This window comes from Falco biarmicus, chromosome Z (genome assembly GCF_023638135.1).
Source record: "Falco biarmicus isolate bFalBia1 chromosome Z, bFalBia1.pri, whole genome shotgun sequence".
NCBI classification, from domain to species: domain Eukaryota; kingdom Metazoa; phylum Chordata; class Aves; order Falconiformes; family Falconidae; genus Falco; species Falco biarmicus.
In genome coordinates, this window is record NC_079311.1 from 55,355,363 (window position 1) to 55,376,136 (window position 20,774).

The 20,774-nt window shown below is 36.9% G+C and overlaps 1 protein-coding gene across 15 annotated transcripts in view; it reads right to left on the reverse strand.

Annotated features, from left to right (window-relative positions):
- The window catches only part of JAK2 (Janus kinase 2), a 91,701-nt gene that overhangs the window by 23,906 nt on the left and 47,021 nt on the right, over positions 1-20,774 (reverse strand). For all 15 annotated transcript variants that reach the window (XR_008819442.1, XM_056324723.1, XM_056324722.1 and 12 more), the window contains 11 exons: positions 17,993-18,116; positions 17,100-17,217; positions 16,384-16,529; positions 14,717-15,038; positions 12,278-12,397; positions 8,698-8,855; positions 7,206-7,317; positions 5,315-5,501; positions 3,740-3,867; positions 3,059-3,193; positions 1,471-1,558 (listed from right to left, as the gene is read on the reverse strand). Coding sequence is in view for 14 of the 15 variants with exons in the window: in XM_056324723.1 (XP_056180698.1) it covers positions 1,471-1,558; positions 3,059-3,193; positions 3,740-3,867; positions 5,315-5,501; positions 7,206-7,317; positions 8,698-8,855; positions 12,278-12,397; positions 14,717-15,038; positions 16,384-16,529; positions 17,100-17,217; positions 17,993-18,116 (1,638 nt within the window). In the remaining variant the exon portion in view is untranslated. The remainder of the gene's footprint in view (positions 1-1,470; positions 1,559-3,058; positions 3,194-3,739; positions 3,868-5,314; positions 5,502-7,205; positions 7,318-8,697; positions 8,856-12,277; positions 12,398-14,716; positions 15,039-16,383; positions 16,530-17,099; positions 17,218-17,992; positions 18,117-20,774) is intronic.

Below are 20,774 nucleotides of genomic sequence, written 5' to 3' on the forward strand. Positions count from 1 at the left end.
AGTTTTAATACAATGATTTCACACTGCATGACTGAACTCTTGCCTTCAGCTACAAGATGCTCGCTCACATTGCAATGATCCCGTTTAGACTGTAAAGATACTGGAAACTACTGGTATTATATTTGGGTATAACAAATAAACTGGTTTCTATAACAAACTTACTTTATAGACAGCAAACTGGTTTTTTACAATTATGCGAAGCTATTTTCATCAAATCTGTACATCAAGTATGTAACCCACAGAAAAAATAACAGCCTGTCTTCTGATTTCTTAGTAACTGCCTCTTACTAAGCTGTAATAAGTCTCTTGCCTTCAGAAATAGAACTGTCTATAGAGGGTAACTGACCTAAAGAAGAAACAAGTAACCATACACACCTTTACTTTTTTTTTTTTTAATTATATACCTGATCTACCTGAAATTTTATATATAGTCCCCAAGCTTGGTACAATGAATAAACTAGGCAAAAAACACTCATGGGTGTAACACGAGTAACACTAATGTGTTAATGGCATAACAAGTTCTTGGCCAAATGCGTTGTGCCTTTTCCATCTTCCTAAGAAGCAATTCCTGATACAGACTTCACCCTCCCTTTTGCAAATTCCTACTCTGAAACAGGCAACCATCTACCTAATATGCTTTTACTGTTATTATAAAACACTTCCTTTTGCTACAAACATACACAAAAAAAATGTTTTAGGGCAAAATGACATTTCTGCCTAAATACTGAATGAAGAGGAAAAACTGCCAAAGCGAGACAGCAAATATTCGAAGATAGCACACATAAGCATATGATACCCATCCAAATTTAAGATGTCATTACAAGTTGTTATAAATGTATTTCAGGCATTCTTAAAAAAACTTATTAATACATAGCCACAATGCAGTAACCCAAACTGAAAACACATTCTACTTCTGTACACAATGCAAAGATTCCACCTTTGTTAATATTCTGTGGTGGTTTTGTTGAAATAATGGGATCTCTAAACCAAACTTCCCAAGGCTATATTTGTGCTCACGAAGTCAGCAAGTGGGTGGGAAAGGGTGGCAGTTTCTGTGTTCCTGATCACAGTAAACAAAGATTTTCTTGGGTAGCCAAGCAATTCCCTTTCTAGCTAACCACCATCGATACAATGTTAAGGGTACAATTTTTCTGGCATTTCAAAAGCTTGTTCCAGAAATATAGCAAAACATCAGAAAATCTCACTTCTGAACAGACATGACAGAATCATTTACAGAGGTTACTGTTCACACTGACTGTATTTACAGTTTTTCTGTTTTCTTTGTTATGACCATATTAACCAGTTCTCAGACGCCAGGACTAATATCTCTGCAATGTGAACACATATTGGGTCTCCAGCTGGTGTGACAAGTTGTTTTGTTTAGTTTTTCCCCCCTTTTTTCCCCAGTACCAATGACAAACTCTAATGACAGCTGTATAAAATTAGTATAAAAATATAATTTCTACTTACTCTCCTCTCCACATACACAGACTCCATAATTTAACACCAAATGTTTGTAAGAAAGCTGGCTCATCATGCTTGCTGCCTCAAAGAAGGACTTTGAGAAACAAGAGAGATTGAGAGAGTAAGTATCAGTGAAAACACAAGCCCTCCTCCACCCAACACAGAATTTCTAATAAATTCATTAAAACCATGTGTATTTTTAAAAATGTCTCAGCTTCTATCTCATTGCAAAGACTCTGTGTAACATATATTACATTGTGGTTGTTGTAGATATGAGTTGTATTTTTTAATTTAAATAATTGATAATCCACACTCCAGAGAGGTCAGCAATCCCTTTTTCTGCAGGCAGGTGTATCTCAACATTTTAAAAAGAATCTTTACTAAGTTAACTGACGTGGAATAAAAGTAAACTGTGAATTCATAATTAATTATTCTCTTTCCAACTTTTTCCTCAAAGCACATCATTAAGTTAAAAGTATTATATAACTCATCCACTACTATGAGACCTTACCCAACCTTGTCAGGAAGGTTTCAGATGCTTTTATTTCTATAGCAATATTTTGTTCCCTTCAGTGGCATCTCCAGCTATGCTTGCTTGTGTACTGATTATTCACCAAATGCAACAAGGTCAAAAATAGCAAATTTTCCTTCAGGTGATTATACTTGTGTTTCCGTACTCTTAGCCCTTTTAACACTGAATGTAAGTATATTACCCAGTTTATTAAAATTAAAATATGAGGTTCAGTTTTTTATTGTTTTCAATTGTCGAACATGTATGCCTACATTGCTTATAAATATTAGCTATTCAAAATGTCCTTTCCTTTTTTACTCACATTTTCATACAGATTTGTCTTAAGTAACTGAAAAATTCCGTGAACAATGCACTGATTCTCTTGGCTTGCTATAAATACAGCTAGATTAATTAGGAATGTGATACAATTATATATACAACATAAACAACCATAGAAAGTTACATTAATATATTAACCACTACTACATCTTGTTGAAGTCTTTAAAATTAAATTCTCACATATACAATCCAGGGCTCAATTATATTACCATTGTATTAGGTTTTGCAAAAAGACATTTCAGGTTTGCTTGCAGCTTCTCTCAAACAGTGAAAGTCTAAATGACTATGGATGATTCTACATATGGCAAGTGTTTCTCACACCTAAACGCTTATAATTTTTTATGACTTGATGTGAACTGTTGATTCTACTGGAAAATCAGTATGACTCCAAAACATTGATGACAGTCCACCAAAACAGTAATTTCTCATAAATGTTGGTCACTCATCTGTATATAATTTACCGCTAAAGGCAATTCTGTGGTTCTTGTATGAAGAAACTGTTCTCTGGCTCTCAGTAGGTAGCCCCAAATTCTCTGATGGGTGGTGGGGAGAGGGGAAATAATGTACATCAGCTTTGGGAAGTAGACCTGTCCCAAATACATGCTCTCAGTGTCACAAGGCCAAGAATAAGCTCAGTTCAATATACCACTCTCTACCATGTAACAAATACTTGTTTACTGTAAGAAAAGCAAGGCTCAACATAGCATGGACAAGCATCATACCGCGGTCAACAATCACACCAACCTCTGAGTAGTTTCTATGCACTTTATCCAGCACCTTTAAAAGAACTTCAGTTTGATGGAGCTGGCCATAGTCTCCCACTTCTTTTCTTACACCTTTGAAAATCTTAGTAAACGTGCCCTGTCCAAGACTTTCCTCCTAAAAGAAAGGAAGGATACAGATGGGGGGTGTGTGTGTGTGTGAAATAAAATCTCTGCCTGTTTTGCAAAAGACTTCTTAAACAACCACCCTAAGTAACACATATGCAAATCTTGACAGCTATCACACCTCTAGAGTCAGACTGAGCAGACAAAGAAGCAACTATATGAGAAACAGCTTAAATCCTTGCTTATTTTCTATTGAGTTCTCAAGGATCTCAGAAAATAACTTGCTGCAAGAACCAGAGAGGAAGGAATTGCTATTAAAGATATATTTAAGCATCCCCAGAAGTACAGAAGTAAAGAAAACAACTCCTATTGCAGTCAAAAGGACGCTTCTTATTTAAAAAAAAAAAAAACACACCACAATTATTTGTGTTAATGGAAATTTTTTTTAAAAAGTCTTCTCTCTCACAACTTTAACTAAGGGAAGGTTGATTACAGCAAAGTCTCGTTCAGGTAAGCTCTTTTAAACATATACTGAGTTTAAAATTTAGTGTGTATTAAACCAACTATCTGCAATGGAAGAAGCAACCAATGCACTTACAAATATCAAATCTTCATTCCGGATTTTGTGAAAGACCATCTGGTTGACATTATTGTGTCTCTGTAGCGCAGGTGATGAAGGTACATCAGAAACACTATTGCTTCTGAAAACCAGGAGATTTGATTTATCTGGGAGAAGAAAGAGGGTGGGGAAAAGAAAAACTAAGTAAATTTGTAAAATATAAAACTCAAACAGTATTATTTCAGAAGGATTATTAATGAGAAGATGTTAACCCAGCAAGAAGGTATCATATCAAGATCAGTTTGTTCAAAAACCCACACAAAATTTCATTAAACAAATTCAAATGTCTGCTTTTTTTTTTTTTTAATCAGCAAAAGCATTTGGGTTCACTCTACTATTTTAAGTTTCTGAAGTAATCCTGCTTTTGACAAACATTCTGAAACTACTCCTGCCTCCTTTCATATTTTAACTTCTGCTGTATTTGTAATAACAATCAGGGATGGAAAAAGGGGACATAAATCACCTTCTTCTTTTAAATTACGAAGTCATTCTGTTAAGGACATGCATCTTTCTGATGTCTCTTAAAAGGTTTTACATATTTTTGCCCTAGCCAACACTTTAGTGATCCTTATTGCCTTATGTTTACCAGAGTAATTCTTAGAGTGATTTTGCAAAAAGACTCTCCACAAAGTAGTGAAGGTCTGTTAGTAAAACTGAAGCTGATCAGTACGTATTTGTGGATATCTGTGTGTATGCATGTGCAATTATATTTATTCAATAATTTATAATTCTGATACAGGTATAATTTTTTGTTTCAATGGAAATGAGGTTACAAAACTGTTCTCTGTAATGTGCATATGTATTCAGTTGTCAAATCTTGTCTAAGCTTTTGAATCCGTGGCTAATTTCAATCAAATTTGAGAGAGGTAAAAGTGATATCAGTCTGTCATCTAAAGTTTTTGTTTAAAGAGGGACTTGGATACAAAGACTAATATTGACTGTAAGTAGTACTACTTACCATAAGCAAAAAGGGCAGACATCAGAATTCATAAAAGAGAAAGATTTTATGAATACCAAAGCTAGGACCTTTAACACAAATTTAAGAAAAATCCAGTCCCCAGTCAGAAGCTCTACTCTCTGTGTATTTTTCAGTGTTGAAGAGGATCTGAAATCACACGGCAGCCTTGGCATAATTTGACTAAGATGCCAACAAACAATGAAAGAATTCACTGGCATTGCTGGTTCCATTGCTCATGGAACTATCCTCAGAGAGAAATGTATCATTTAGTAGCTCTTTCCTTTTCAAGACATGAAAACACTTGATTGAAGAAGAAATGCTGCTGCACACAATCTATTGCAATTAAGAAACCAGTTTTGCTTCTAATCAGGAAACCAGCTACCATGATTCTTTCTGGAAGACCATCTGAGAAGTAAAATTTGGCAGACACTAGGGCTGAAAACTATGACTAAGAAGATGAACAAATAGGTCAGTGAAATTTATAAAATCCCACATAAACATATATCTCTACCTAGCTGAGAGTCATTTAGTGTTAATTTATTTTTAAATCTTTAGAAGTTGGAAACCCCTCTGCTTAGAAATAATCTTTCTCTTACCTTTTGGTTTTGGAGGACAGCATTTGACGAACTGGAAAATTATGCTGTCTGAACGGACCGTTTCTGTCTGGTAGCATGTCAACAGATCCTTAAGATTACCAAAACTCCTCTTGGTTCCACTAAGATTATATTCTCCATTCTCATTCTTCGTAATTAAGCAGTGCTTATAATCAGTGGTGTTCTCACGCTGTGAAGTTTTTTTCCATTAAAAATAAAATTGATCAATATTTAGTATTTGAAAGCTTATTTAAATGTATAGCACTCTACTAAATAAAGAATGAATGCTTCAGCAAAACATTACCATAATTTGTTATTTTGTTCTCACTATGTAATACTGATACTGAGAAAACATGATTCTACCCCGATCACTGGAATTAGCATGTTGATGCTAAGAAAAACGAATGTTATGAAACCTGCAAAGATGGAGCTCAAAAAACAGATAACAGATCCTAGGAAAAAATCCTTCAGAGCTAGTTATGAAAGCTTCTTCACCATTACAAGGGGCAACGTCAAAACAAAATTTTGCTGAAAGTAATAGCACAAATGCTCATGCTCCACGTTATTTTGACAAGCATTTGGACGTCTCATCTGTATTTCTATTTTTCTGTTGTCTACAGTACAATTCTAAGCAATTAGTTCCTAGGGCAGATCTTCAATATACACTGAGTTATTTTTACAATGAGTCTTGAAAATATCTCATTAAACATTTTTAAACCAGAGGAGCTCTTAATAGTACTTTCAATGGTCTTTCACATCAACACTACAGAAAATGTTTCAAGAAATTCTGATTCTCAAACACCTTTTAGTTGCTTGCCCAGAAAGACTCAGAAAAAGAAAGAAATACATCCAAATATGGCTAGGTCACTTAACAGCAGGCTTAACTGACAAGCTTGACTCTTAGACTTTAGACTAAGACAGGGACTTAGACTAAAAAATTCCCTATCAGACGTACTTCACTGACCCGATGTCACATTTTTTGTGAAACTGATCTTAAAATGGCCGTTTACTTCTCCATCCACATATCAACGTTATTTTATTGTTTTCAGAGATGCACATATCTCTGACATTATTTAGCAAACATACTAGCTTGCTGCAAACCAGCAGGAAAACCCAGGTATTACCTTTCCTAGTTAAAAACCCGAAGGCAGCTGTGTTAATTTAATTAAAGAGAAGGCCATTCTCAGAACAAGATCATACAATGATTTAACACCCGTATTAAGGTACTGTATTATCACTAACTGCAATCTCACAGAGAAGAGGTACATCTGGTTCTTTAGCTGCACGAGAATTGCAGGCATTTTGAGGGTGGCTCCCACTCTATCTAACACCAGATATCCACCTGATTATCTGTGCTGATGTAACATCTGCCAAATACTGTGGCTGGCCCAGTACAGGGGATGTGGACAGAACCCAAACCCAGAAGAACTTATGAAGGAGTGCCACTCTCAGATAGCCAAGAACTGAATCTCAGCCTAACCAAGCCCCGCTCCAGAGCGGGGAGGTAGGCAGAAATCCCAGGAAAAAAATCCAAGTGAAAAAATCCTCAGACTTAAAAATAAAAAGAAAAAACACCCCAAACTGGTCCACCACCCAAACATTTACTACAGTCCCAAAAGCCATGTCACCACTCCCAGAACTCTCAAGCTCTCTTCCCTCTACTTGTCTTGTTCTCATAAGCATACGGTATGTATCATTAGTGATTCTTTACCATACAAGTATTCTGATGTTTCCCGCAAGACCCTCAAAGCTGGCTAATCTGACAGAAGTAGCTACAGAATACACATCAGACAAACATTCTGAAGAATTCTCAGAATAATTTACTGAACTTCCCAGGCTCATCATCATAAAGCAATAAGGATTATACAGGTACTATCTAAGGTAGAATACAAACCTCTATAGCAAAGGTGAGGAAGTATTTTTTAAAATCTTTAGGACTGCAACGAAGAACGTAGAAACCAGTCTGATTACCCGCTTTCTTCAGTTTACTGATAGCAAAGTCCATGCTATAGTAAAAATAAAATATTTAATATTGCAAAATTTCAACATCCAGGAACATTAGATATCTGATAATAATGCCAATCTCTAATACAGCAACAATTGAAACTCCCAACTTTTTACAGCTAAGTTAATATTTTTTCCCTTTTATATTCCAGCGTTCAGGGTGGCTGCTTATGCAGACAGCAGTATATTAAAAATTCTTAATACTGAGAACACCACAATTATTTATGTAATGAGAAATCCTACAGCCTAAAGAACTACATTCCCCATGGCTTATGATATGACTTTAAACATCCATTATGGAAGAAGCCGTAATAAACCAGCTTAAAAGAAGCTAAAATTGACAAAATATCTGTGTAGGTGGGTTTAACTTGGGAAAGGGCTAATAAGAAAGTGGTGCTGAGATAAAGTGGTGCATTTTTTATTATAAGAACCAATTTCCCTTTAAACAAGTCTTGCTAGATAACTATTTCTATTTATCTCAGGGAATGAGGAACAGAATGGCTTGGAAAGATCTAGACTCACTGCACATCCTTCTAAACAGCCCTAAAAAACAGTTTATGTACAGCATTAGTCATTAGTGCAAGAAATGTGATTAGAACTGTATAGGTTTCCATCCCTGTCGTCGTCGTCCTTTTTCTGAAGGTTATAGCACCTACCCTCTTTCAGACATTGGGAAATTTACAGAAGTATTCTGTAGTAGCCAAGTAGAGTACACTAGTTTCATACATGTATCAGCTTTCGAGCTTTCTGTAGCTAAAGCAAATACCCTTTTTATTCTGCCTAACAAAAACACTTCTATCTGCAAACAATAAATAATACCATATGAACAATTAAAAAGATTTTTTAAAAATTCAGTGAAGATACGAACCTTCCTTTAAACAAACCCCAAGTAACAAAGAAAGCAGACAAAGAGACAACATCCTTTAAAAACAAAACAACTCTCCAATTTATATGGCTCGCAATCCTTGCTCAAGTATCGTATTGTCTGAATTTGCCTTTTTCTCTTTGACAGCTTAGATAATATAAACTGCTAGAGGGGCTGCAGTGACAGCATGAGATCCTCTGTCTAGGACACTGTATGTTGCTGCCATGGTAGTAACTACAATTCGGTAAATACAGCATCAAGACTTTGCTGCCCATCTCACTCAAAAAGAATTCTAAGGGAAGAAAATTAAAACCAGAAGCTTTTAATTTATTTTTAAAATTATGTCGAGAAGGTATTTTATTTTGCAAAGTGAAAAAGAAGAGGAAAAATGTAAAACATTTTATGTTACGTAAATGAAATAAATACACAATTCAAGATGTCCATCATGGTTCACGGTCAACTAAAGTTCATCTTTCAAAAATATATCACCTTGCTATATTGCTAAAAAATTGCTTACAAAATTGGTCCATGGCAATTGCTTTGGATGTTTTCAAGGACTGATGGTGGTGCTACTTCTTTACAGAGATAATGGTGGGCATCCGCAGTTAATCTGTAATATCCATCAATCAACGACACAAAGGAGAGAGCTTCTCTTAATGACTGAAATTCAGCCTCCTGTTAAATTGTCAGGGGAAAAAGGTGTGGGGTGGGGGGAGAGAAAGAGAGAGAATTTCCATTTTTAGCAGGCAACACAAAATTCCTGGATATGGTAATGGTATAAAAGCTACAAACATATATACATACAGTAAAGATATAAAAATAGTTTTTAACTACTGTTTGTATAGTTCTACCTTCCTGGTGTCATCCAAAACTTGTTAGCAATCTTCAGTGTTCAAAAGTAAATCCAAATTAAACAAATCTTCCATAAAACCCCCTTACTCTAAATACATCAAACAGCAGAGGAATGCTGACAAAAGGGAACATCTGAATGGACAAACTGAGTAGATACCACACACTGTGGCAGACCCTACTGCACTGGAAACAGTGTTATTTTTTTCTGATAGGAAAGCCTTTGCTTATCTAAGGTTTATCTATAGATATCCTATAGATAAGCCTTCACTTATCTAAGGGGCTACATTCAAGTAGCAAAGAAAAGTCTCTAGAAAAGGATCTGCCTAAAAAATTAATTAGTAGTTAGAAGAACCTGACATCCTGAGCTGGACTAGATAGAAGCTAACCTTTAACTGCTATGAAGAGAGATGCAATGGATGGAAATGGGGAGAAGAATAATGTGGTCAAAGGAAAACGGTGTGTGGAAAACGTCTATGCAGAATACACTGAACAGGTAAGAGCAGGACAAAATTACATAACATACTTATTACTGCCAATAAAGGAAGACAGTCTATTTTTATCTAGCTATCTATATTTTCTTAGTATTTTGACAGTTGCATCAGAACATAAAAAGCTGTCCACTTCAACAGAGAAGTGTTCACCATCTACAGAGTCACACTAGATTTCATTCGGTAGCACAGCACAACAGAACAGGCTTCAGTACATGCTGTACAAGCTTGCTCATGACAATTGGGACATGCCTAGTACCTGAACACAATTCCTTGGCAAGTTCTTTGCTAGACAGCAATAAAAAAGCTGGTGCATTTGATTACATGCCAAGAATTTGTCTGGAGTCTTCGAACTCCTTATTAAAAGAGGACCTGGAAACAACTCTCTTTCCAGTTGTTTCGACATATTCAGAAAACCCACACAAACCACAGACCTAAAAATCCAGCCATTTTAATCAATCCATGTATCCTAAAAGTCTTAAAGTACATTTCTATCATGAGTTCTAGTTGCTGTGTAACAGATTGAACTAAATCACAAATTCTAATTAACACATCAGCTATTTCTGGTATGTAAGTGTCCACACACAAATAAGTCACAAGCAAACCAGCAGCTACTGTGCTTTTTCCTAGTCTGCCATACTCTTCAGCAGTTTTTAGACAAGCTCCTAGAAAGCCACTTTTAGCCTCAAAAGAATATGCAGCCAAGTACCTAACTACTGCTATTTGAAATTTTTGAAGAGAATTCTAATGGCTCAAGATTAAGGAAGCCTCCTCCACCAATCTGAAATACGCTCTCAGCACCACCGACCTGCATCGCAGATACTCCAGCTACTCTTATGTTTCAGTAAAAAGCCTTGAAAAAGATTCAAATTCCTAACAGGCCTGTGCTATTAATGCAGGAAATGAAAGTGAATTATAATTCTTATATAAATGAAAGTAAACCATATGCCTTTTTCTTTCAAAGCACCATTAGACAATAATACGTAACGGCTTATTGAAATATTTTTTGAATTTTAAAAAATATTTTTGCAGAAAAGTAGTAGTTAAACTCTACACAGTTTTTTCAAACACACACAAGAAGGAAGCTCTCCTATCACACAAATGCCTGAGCTGGGGAGCCCTGAAGGCTCACAGATCAGTCATGGAGATAAAGGAAGCAACAACTTGTACTGCGTTTGAGTGGCAACGTTTTGGTAGCTGGGGGGCTAACATGGGTGGCTTCTGTGAGAAGCTGTTAGGAGCGTCCCCTATGTCCGATAAAGCCAACGCCAGCCAGCTCCAAGATGGACCCACCGCTGGCCAAGGCCAAGTCCATCAGCGACAGTGGTGGTGCCTCCGGGATAATGTATTTAAGAAGGGGGAAAAAAACCTGCTGCGCAACAGCAGCCAGAACAGAGAAGTGAGGCTGTATAACAGAGAAGTGAGGCTGTATGAGAGCAACAGCTCTGCAGACCCCAAGGTCAGTGAAGAAGGAGGGGGAGGAGGTGCTCCAGGCACCCGAGCAGAGATTCCCCTGCAGCCTGTGGTGAAGACCATGGTGAGGCAGGCTGTGCCCTGCAGCCCATGGAGGTCTCCACCTGTAGCCCATGGAGGACCCCACGCTGGACCAGGTGGATGCCTGAAGGAGGCTGTGACCCTGTGGAGAGCCTACGCTGGAGCAGGTTTGCCCACAGACCTGTGGACCCATAGGGAACCCATGCTGGAGCAGTTCATGAAGAACTGCAGCCCATGGGAAGGACCCACATTGGAGAAGTTCATGGAGGGGTGTCTCCCATGGGAAGGGCCCCAGGCTGGAGCAGGGGAAGAGTGTGAGGAAGAAGTAGCAGTAGAGACAACAGGAGATGAAATGACCACAATCTTCATTCCCCATCTCCCTGCACTGCTGGTGGGGGAGGCAGAGGAACTAGGGAGTGAAGTTGAGCCCAGGAAGAAGTGAAGGGTGGGGGGAAGGTTTTTTAGCATATGGGTTTAATTCTCATTATCCTACTCCGATTTGAACGTCAATAAATTAAACTAATTTCCCCAAGTCAAGTCTGGTTTGCCTGTGATGGTAATTGGCGAGTGATCTCTCCCTGTTCTTATCTCAACCCCCAAGCCTTTTGTCATGTTTTCTCCCCCTGCCCAGTTGAGGAGGGGAGTGATAGAGCAGCTTGTCAAGCACCTGGTGCCCAGCCAAAGTCAATCCACCACATGACTATGTGAATTATACCTGTTGGAAAGTCTGACTCGAGTGTAACGCTGGAGTTCAAACTGAAACAACTTTACTTTTTACATTCATGTATAAAATACTTTGTAAAAGCAACTACATTAATTTTGCCAATGACATTATCAGAATGGCATTAAATTCGCCAATACTCATTTTCTGTGTATCATCATACTTTCAGCGTATTTTGAAGCCTTTCTCAATGTGTTGGTCACTGGCAGACAGCTTACCATGACAGTAAGGAAACAGTATGTTCAATAGATCAAACCACAGACTCAGATTTAAGACTCCAAGAAAGAGAAGAAGCAATCTGTGTATCAGAAATTACCCTCAGCTATAAAATCTATTTTTATTTCAGTTCATGCACAGAGCTTTGAATGCAAAAGACCCTTGGTGTTCCAATACACTGTTTATACTGATGAAATGCATGTAGTTTTACTTCATGGTTAATTAACATGCTAATTGCTTATACGACAGTATAAATACCACAGCAACCACACAGTCTGCTCAAAACAACAATGTATTTGAAAAAACTGCAAGCAAAGTAAACAGACCAGATTCTTGCTATCTTGTTTGTGAATGGTGACAATTCTGCTCTCACTGGAGCCTTCTTGGCTTGCTTGTTTAATGCTGACATCAATGATATCAGGAAAATCACAGTATGTTTGTAAATCCTGCAATAAATATTGGTTACATGTCAGTAATAACATAAATAGCAACTAAAGACCCCCAACCTATCTGCAGCATCAGAATTCCTACAAATCTCAATTTATAAACTAGCAACAAAGAGGATTATAAAACCTTAAATACACTATTACAAAGTCTTGTGTTTATGGGACCATCACTAGAAGCATCAATTAAAAAATGCACAAAGATCAGGAACCATGAATGGAAATACTCATTTATGGGTTAGGGTTTTTTTTATTGTAGATACTTCATTGTTCTGTAGTATTCTGTGAGGATTAACATTGGAACATGATGATTAATCTTTGGGGAGGTTTTTTTGTTGTATGGTGTTTTTGTTTTTTAAATTGAGAACTTGTTATTAACATCCTGATTAAAGAGGCTTAGAAAGTTTGTTAACAATCCAAAATGTCATAGCTTCATCAGAGTGATACAAGCTGCAGAATCTGCTACCAAAGAGATGGATGTAGTACGAATGGAGAAAGGGTCTAAGAAAAGGCTGTCCCACCAGCCATGGTTGTCACTGACTAGGCAGCTTGAAGCATCAATCCTAATTACATGGGAAATCCATGACACGTTTTACTTTTCATAAGAAGTTCAGGTAGTCTTTGATACTGTGATGATCTGTAGCACTTCCTTCAGTCATTCACAAGCCAAATTACAATATCTTATAAATCGTACACTGTTTTGTTTTCAATAGAACTTAACATCCTTAAATGAAGGCAGATTTAGCTATCTAAAACTACTGTTCCAAAGCAACTAGATTTTATTCAAGTCAGAATACCCATTTATATGGCTGCAAGCATATCCTATCCTAAAACAAACAGGTGTAATAATCAAGGTCGTAAGACTCAGTGGGTATCAGTTAGAATAAATCAGCTCAAATGCACTGAAGACCCTGAAGCTGTATTTGGCCATCTAGTTGCTGGAGATGTGAACTGGCAAACAAATTTCTTCACAATCTACCATACATATGTCATTCCTGCCTTCAAAAAAAATGAAAATTTTGTTTCAATTCAGTATCTTAATGAAGATACATCACTACAGTTTGTTGAAATAAGAGTTATGATCATATTTCAAGCAGCCTTATTAATTTACTAAATTTTCATAACCGATTTTATAAACAGTTTCTGCACCAATGAAAATAAATGCAGCCTACACTGCGTCTCTGTAAGTGGGATGATAACACTGTTAATTATGAAAAAAATAATTTGGCATTCTCTATAGGAAATACGATCATTTTAAATACTACTCTTACTACAGGCTTGGTTGCCAGGCCCAAAAAGCATTGCATGCATCAATTTTGTACAAATAAAACTAGAAATTGCAAAATGTGACATTTATGTTAGCTCCGCCAGAATAACTGGCATTTACATGCAAATTAGGAAAGGTAGAGGGCTGATAAATAACAACTATGAATGAGGTAAGTGGACCTAATGTCAATCTACAAATATTCTAAGAACAGCACACTCAAAGCATCTGGGTATGTAATTGGATTTTTAGTATTAAAAAAAAAAATAGTATTTTTACAAATTGTTACAGGTAGTTTGGTCTTGACTGCTATATATTATGAATCAAAACTACCAAAATAATGGACACAAGTATTTTGGAAAACTGACATGCTCCATTTTGCCTTTAATTTTACCTTTGGAAAACTCCCACTCTCAACATATATCAGATTCTGGTGAATTCAACAACATGAATAGTTATGCTGGTAAATCACACACAAAAGAAGTAATACTGATGAATAAAAATGCATCAGCACACCGTTACTGGCACTTACTCAAATAATTTTAGCATTTAATTCCTGAACAAAGAGTACATGGACTCTGCAGTCACAGAAATGTCACTTTAAATTTGCTAGCTCAGACACTGGTAGGAGTCTAACTGCAGCAGGAAATAGGTATAGGGAAATTTACCTGGGCTTTGGAGTCCTTAAAACCTTGCTTTCAAAGAGAATTTGAGGAATTTGTGCATTTTACCTACACCTGGAGACATGGTCATTACTTTTTGGCAATCATTTTTTTACAGTAACAAAGTTGCAACACTGTTTCATTTGTCAAGCACAGACGTATTACAAGTTCAAGTACTGACTTTCTTCTAATACTTCAATAAAAAATAATTTCGAAATCCTACCCTGTTTAAGTCAGTACATTACTGTGAGCCTCAGTCAAACACAAATTGGATCATCACTGTGAAGTAAAATTTACCTACCAAATTTACTAGGGGTAAATCAGAATTTCCAATATAAGCTAATCACTCTGCTACATGATAAACTGCACCATTATTAAAATAATAAAAGAAATTACCTGCTCTGCTAGTGTCTCACAGTCTTTAAGTTTTCCTCTTGAGCACTGAATACCACCATTTCCAGTTATTACAATGGTTGCAAAACGTTCCTCTCCAGAAGGATCTCCACCAGGTTCTTTTACTTCAAAAACCTCTGAATAGAAGGCAGACTGAAGGGTTTCCAGATTTATAAGATACTTAAGTTTCAAGTTTCTGGCAGTAGCTTTGCATTGGCCAAACTGCTGTATAAATTTGCGGAACCTGTACCTTATTCTTTTTCGCGTCAAAATGTGATAGTCTTGGATTTTTGCTCGCACACATTTAGGCAAAAACATTTTGTAGCTGTGAATACATAATCAGCAAAAAAATTAAACCCAGCAAAGATAATTAGTTCTGCTCTAAACAAGTCAATATGAAAACATCTTTTCCTCTAAATGTAACCTTATTCTTTGAACTGTAGGATAACAAGTATCCTTTATTCAATCTGTTGTATGTTCTTTAAAATACAGCCCTGTCTTCTTCCATTTTCCATTTTTCCCCCTCACTCAAGTTTCAATATATATTACATAATGCATTTTCCATAAATCCAGACATGTCTGTTCTAGTCTTTGCTGAAGTACTGAGGTAAAGCAGCAGAAGTTACACAGTTGCTTGCTTTGATGTAGAAGCTGGAAAGAGGATACCACATGGATAGAGACAACTACATGGATATAGGACAAATTTCCTGGCTGAAAATACAGCAGGTGGAACTTGTGGTTGGTTCTCACTGAAGTTCCTATATCACAGTCTGTATTCTACATGAAGAGGGCAAAAGAGTACTTTGTCACCTTCAATGAGCTGGCCAAGTTGTTGTCTCATTCTGTTTTTCACTTTTGCTAGGTTTCATTAAAAGACAAACATCAAGCATTAAGTACTAATCAGGGACAGAATTAACTCAGCTGGAGAGGAAACCAATTAGGTTGATTAACCAAAGTGAACTGATAAACTCAAGCAAGTTTAGCAGACATTGGTCCAAGATGGTCAAGAGCCACGCGACATGACAGAAGAGGCATAAGGGAGCTTGATTTGTTCAGCCCAGAGAAAAGAAGGCTCAAGTATGGTGTTCTACTAATTGTCTTGAACTAACAGGTGGTTATGGAGAAGACTTAGACTCTTCTCACATATGCACAGTGAAAGGACAAGAGGCAACAAGAGGAGAGTCAATATCATAGCTGAGAGATTATTAGATAGAGAGAAAATCTTCCTCAGCAAGCGTGATCACACACAGGATAAAGCTGCCCAGAGATGCGGTGGAATCGCCATTTCTGGACACCTTCAGAACTTCACTGGACAAGCCTTGAGTAACTTCATCTGACTTTGAAGTAGGTCCTGATTTGAACACAGGTGGGATCTGATAACTTCCAGAGCTGTCTCCCAGCTCAAACAATTGCTTACAACCTTTCCCACTTGAGTAGCTGCTGCCTTACCTCTCATTAAGAGAATCAAATCCTGGTAGCCAAAAACATGAATGGCAACCATGATACAATTTTCCTACTAATTTATAGTTTACACTATAGGTAAATTTATGGAATCGTTGCACCAGAATAAATCAATTGTCAACAGCTGTACATCTCCTCCTAGATGCTAACATGCAAAAATACTGGTTTAGGTATCAGATAGGTGTCATAACTATGAATTACGGAGTCACCTGACTGAATTGTAAATAGCCAGTGGGGTTTGGTCCTTTTCTTTGGCCACTCTCATCATATCCAGAACAGCCATTCCAAGGCATTCTTCCTGTGTTTCATGAGTAACAGGCATCTGTATCCATCCATCCAAAAAATCATCTCGCCACTGTGAAACAAGAAGGCAAGAAAGCAAATTAAAACTGCAGCATTCTGCTCAAAGGTTTTTTTTGTGGTGTGGCATTTTTTGTTTGTTTTGGCTTTTTGTTTTGTTTGGGTTTGGTTTTTTTGTGGTTGGTTGTTTTGTTGGGGTTTTTTTTGTAATGACAGCATTCTTCTGAATGAACCCCTTCATCCACAAAAAGCTGCACATATTCATAATAGGTATCAGCTACCATCATGTTTAGAAACAGTTTTCAAAGCATTTTCGTTTTAAATCTCAAAAAGGTCAATATGGAGAGGATGTTCTACCCTGTGCCAGTTCCAAATGCAAGTCACGCTGAAAAGACTTCCACAATGTAGTGGCACAAGAAAGGAGCAACACACTCCCCCCCCCCCCACAAGTGCTATTAAAGCTTCATCTCTCCAAATACACAATATGACATGGAATTTATTTTTCATCTTGAGTGGGCTTCAAGCTGTCAAAGAGCATACACAGCTACTATCAGAAGACATGGAAGGGAATAAATACTAACAAGCTTTACCAATCTGCATTAAAAAATAAACAAGCAAATCATACCTGTGCAAACAGGTAAGACATGACAAGATCATCAAGAACAGGGCTTTCTGCACCTCGAAGGACGCCATACCGATATGCTCTGCTGCTGCCATTGCAATACCAGTGGGGAAAATAAAACCTGTTAGGAAATATTTAAGCAAACATCAATGAACAGATTCTTTCGCTTACCAGCACCAGACATTATCGCTTTCATAGACAGATATCTAATTCATGCTGGCTGGTTTGGAGGATCAATATAAAGCCACAGTTAGCCAACTAAAGGCTTTGGATCCAGTTCTTGGTGTCTAAAAGTACTACAGCAATTAAGAAGGGTGATAAGCTATACTGGTAAGGATAAGGAGCTCTGCAAACTTATCCTCCTCAATCAGAATATAGAGAATTTTGTGTTACTGTCTTCCAGTTTCCTTTGAGAGAGTTCCTAAAGAAACATTCAGGCCACACTACGCAAGGTAAACGAACAAAACTGTGACTGTAGCTTTAGATGTCCATATTCAAAAATCAGGTTAGAGAAAAATGATTCTATTGCAGTCATCTGCCTGGCTACACAGGATAATTACTCTGCACTTCAGAACTACCACGAACTTCAAATAGGCAAGCACAGAGGAGGTAAGAGGTATCATTACTAAGAAAAATGTTATTTTTACTTCTGCTGTATTTTTCATTTTTGTTTCTTCAGTCTGACATTGAAAACATAGTATATAGACAATTGATAAAATGCCATTCAAACCTACTCCAATAATTTTGATACTTCTATCTATCTCTTACCCAGTATCACCAACATCTGTCCATAACTTCTTAGAGAAACTATAGTTCAACTAAGTATCTTGTTGGTTGTGTTTCCTCACATAGTATTGTTTTACCATGAAAAGTACTTAATATTTGTTTTAGATTACCTTATCCGGTAAATTAGGATGAGTCTGGTTGCTTCATCTATATGGAAGATGTGATTTGGAGGATACCACATTCTCTCAGTTTCACTCATAAGTGCAAACATGTTATGATACACTGGCATGATACCTAAACAAAGAACAGAGAAATAAATGTTTATAGGAAATGGTTTTCACAAAGAGTCCACCGTATTTTAAAAAAAATATCATGGTAGATGATCAAGTAGTAGATTGGCATACGTTCTCGAACTATGCATTGCACTACTCTATCACTATCAACAGCATTGCAAATCACCATCCCATAACCTGCAGACTGTTTTTGCTGCTTTATTTTCTCATTCTTCCTTTATGTTCTCTGACTGCAGACTGTGTTCACCTGTTATCCTGTACTTCACTGTTAGACTACAATATTTTCTCTGTATAGCATTTAATACAATGGATTCTTAGCATCTCAGTTTAGTAACAGCTATATAACCTTTTTCCTTACTTTTTCAAAAAACAGATCTGGGCATTGATTTTAAGATTTTAGATGAAAAATTAAGAAGTAAAGCAATACAAAGGAAGTTGTCATGATGACTAGGACAACGACCCGCCATTTACATTTTCATAGCTCAGTTGAGAACAAACCCAAACATATATTCTTAAACAAAACTGGGAGATATTGCGCCCCCCCCCCCCCCCAATTCAGGATTGTTGTAATGAGAATTGACAAGCAATCCCACTTAATCACAAACTATGGACATTGGTTGAGCATCCACTCTTCAGCAGCACCAGATTTTTACCTTGGCTTTTGGGCTCCAAGCTGACAGTACAGCCTAACATAAGACAGATGCCACAGCATTGTATTTTCTGTAGTGTTACGCATCCATGCAATGCCAGTGCTACTATTTTGAAAACAGGTTACATGCCCAAGAATTGACAGCACAAAAGGATGAAGTTCAACCACTGACAAACATACTTTGAAGACAGGAAAAGATAACAGGTCTAGAGGTCAGAGAGTAGGATGAAAAGGGTGGCGTTAAAGTCACAGCAGGCCATAATGAAAGAAAACTATGTTCACATTAATGCAAGATACTAGGGAAAGAAGGCAAAAAATACTGAAAACATAACACAAAGACAACAAAAATAACTTTAAATGACCTTAAGAGACAAAAGAATTCTGGGAAAATGCAAAGTACCCACAACCCTGCTCAAAAGAGTCAGAATGAAATCACTGAAATACACACAAGAAACCAAGGGGGGTGGGGGGACAACACCCACACCCTTTCTTCCTGCTCTGACCAACATCTAGGTAACTTCTGAAGGGTGCAGACCCAAATTTGTTTCATCACGTCTAAAGTGCATGTAAGACAATCAGTTAGAAAACCCCCATCAACTCCACATATAAACCAGCATAATTTTGTGGAACAAAGAGTAATGCAGTGTTAAATAACAAATAGCTTAAATTCATTACAAAATGGGAGTTCTCTCTGTAAGGAGTCAGTAAGAGGGCTAAAAACAAGAGGCTTATTGTGCATATGTCAGATTAAAATGCTGAAATCTATAGGCCTATCATCTGACACTTGTTTAAACTTAAGCTCATCAAAATACACCAGAACTATAGGTGCTGACACATGATTTTCTATGGAAAGGAATCATAGATTTACAGGAGACTACAGAAATGGAAAGCATTATATAAAGTAACCAAAGCAAAACAAAACCTAGAGAAACTCCCCCAAATGAGTAACTCTTAAGGGATTAGTAACTGAAGGATTGGCTGTAAATCTAGATATTGCAAATTTATGGTGCAGTAAGACATACTTGATCCATCAGGGTTTTGAGAAATATCAAATTAACTCCATTTTATGGAGTTAAAAAGAAACCAACCCCATGCAACCAAACATGGTTCTCATTTGCTATGTGAAGTGGGATCAACTAGATTACATTACAGATCAGTTGTCTATAAATCAGTAGCAACTGACTTAGCAGTTTTAAGGCTGTTGTGTTTGTATCCCAAATAATTTCAGATCAATTCAGTGTTATGCACACAATTCACCAGCCCATTTCAGGATTCTAACTAGGTGCTAAACACCATTCTAGACAATGCTGAATATTTAAATACCTAGTCTCCCTGACACACTTCCCCTAAGTATTAACAAACCCATGTAAGCACACTGAACAAGAGAAAATTTCCAAGTCATATTCTTAAATCCAAATGTTATAATATTTCACCAAATACATTACAGACCCACCCCAACCCACCACCCCCCTCTCAAGAAAAACAAACCAAAAAACTCATATGCAAATCATATCATTGCCATTTTGAAACTTTTAACTAAGCAAGGAACATGACTTTGGAATTACACCTACAAATCAGAAATGTTGGCATTAAGGGAAAAAAAGAAAAAATCCTCTTTGCTGTCTGTCTTCCTATGTATGAAACGTAAACTGTGCACTCATCCATCCCTCATACTTTAGCACATGTAATTCCAAATGGTAGCTTTTACCTTTCACTGCCAGTGCTCCGTGACATATAAATCATAAAGGGTTTTTCAAGAAAAGGAGTTACCCTTTTTTTTCTCCCCCTTAAGAATTATGCATTTGTGCCAGAATATTGCTACATTTCAAAAAGTTCAACAATTATACATACAGAGCAAACACCCTTATAAGAGTCTTAAAAATTGTCCTCAAAGATCTGATGAAAGCAGAGAGGCCAGAAATGTCTCTTTTCATGTAATTCTTACTAGCACTATTAATTGCAGGGACTTTTCAAGTGAATGATAATTGCAGTATTTAAGTGTTTTCTTTG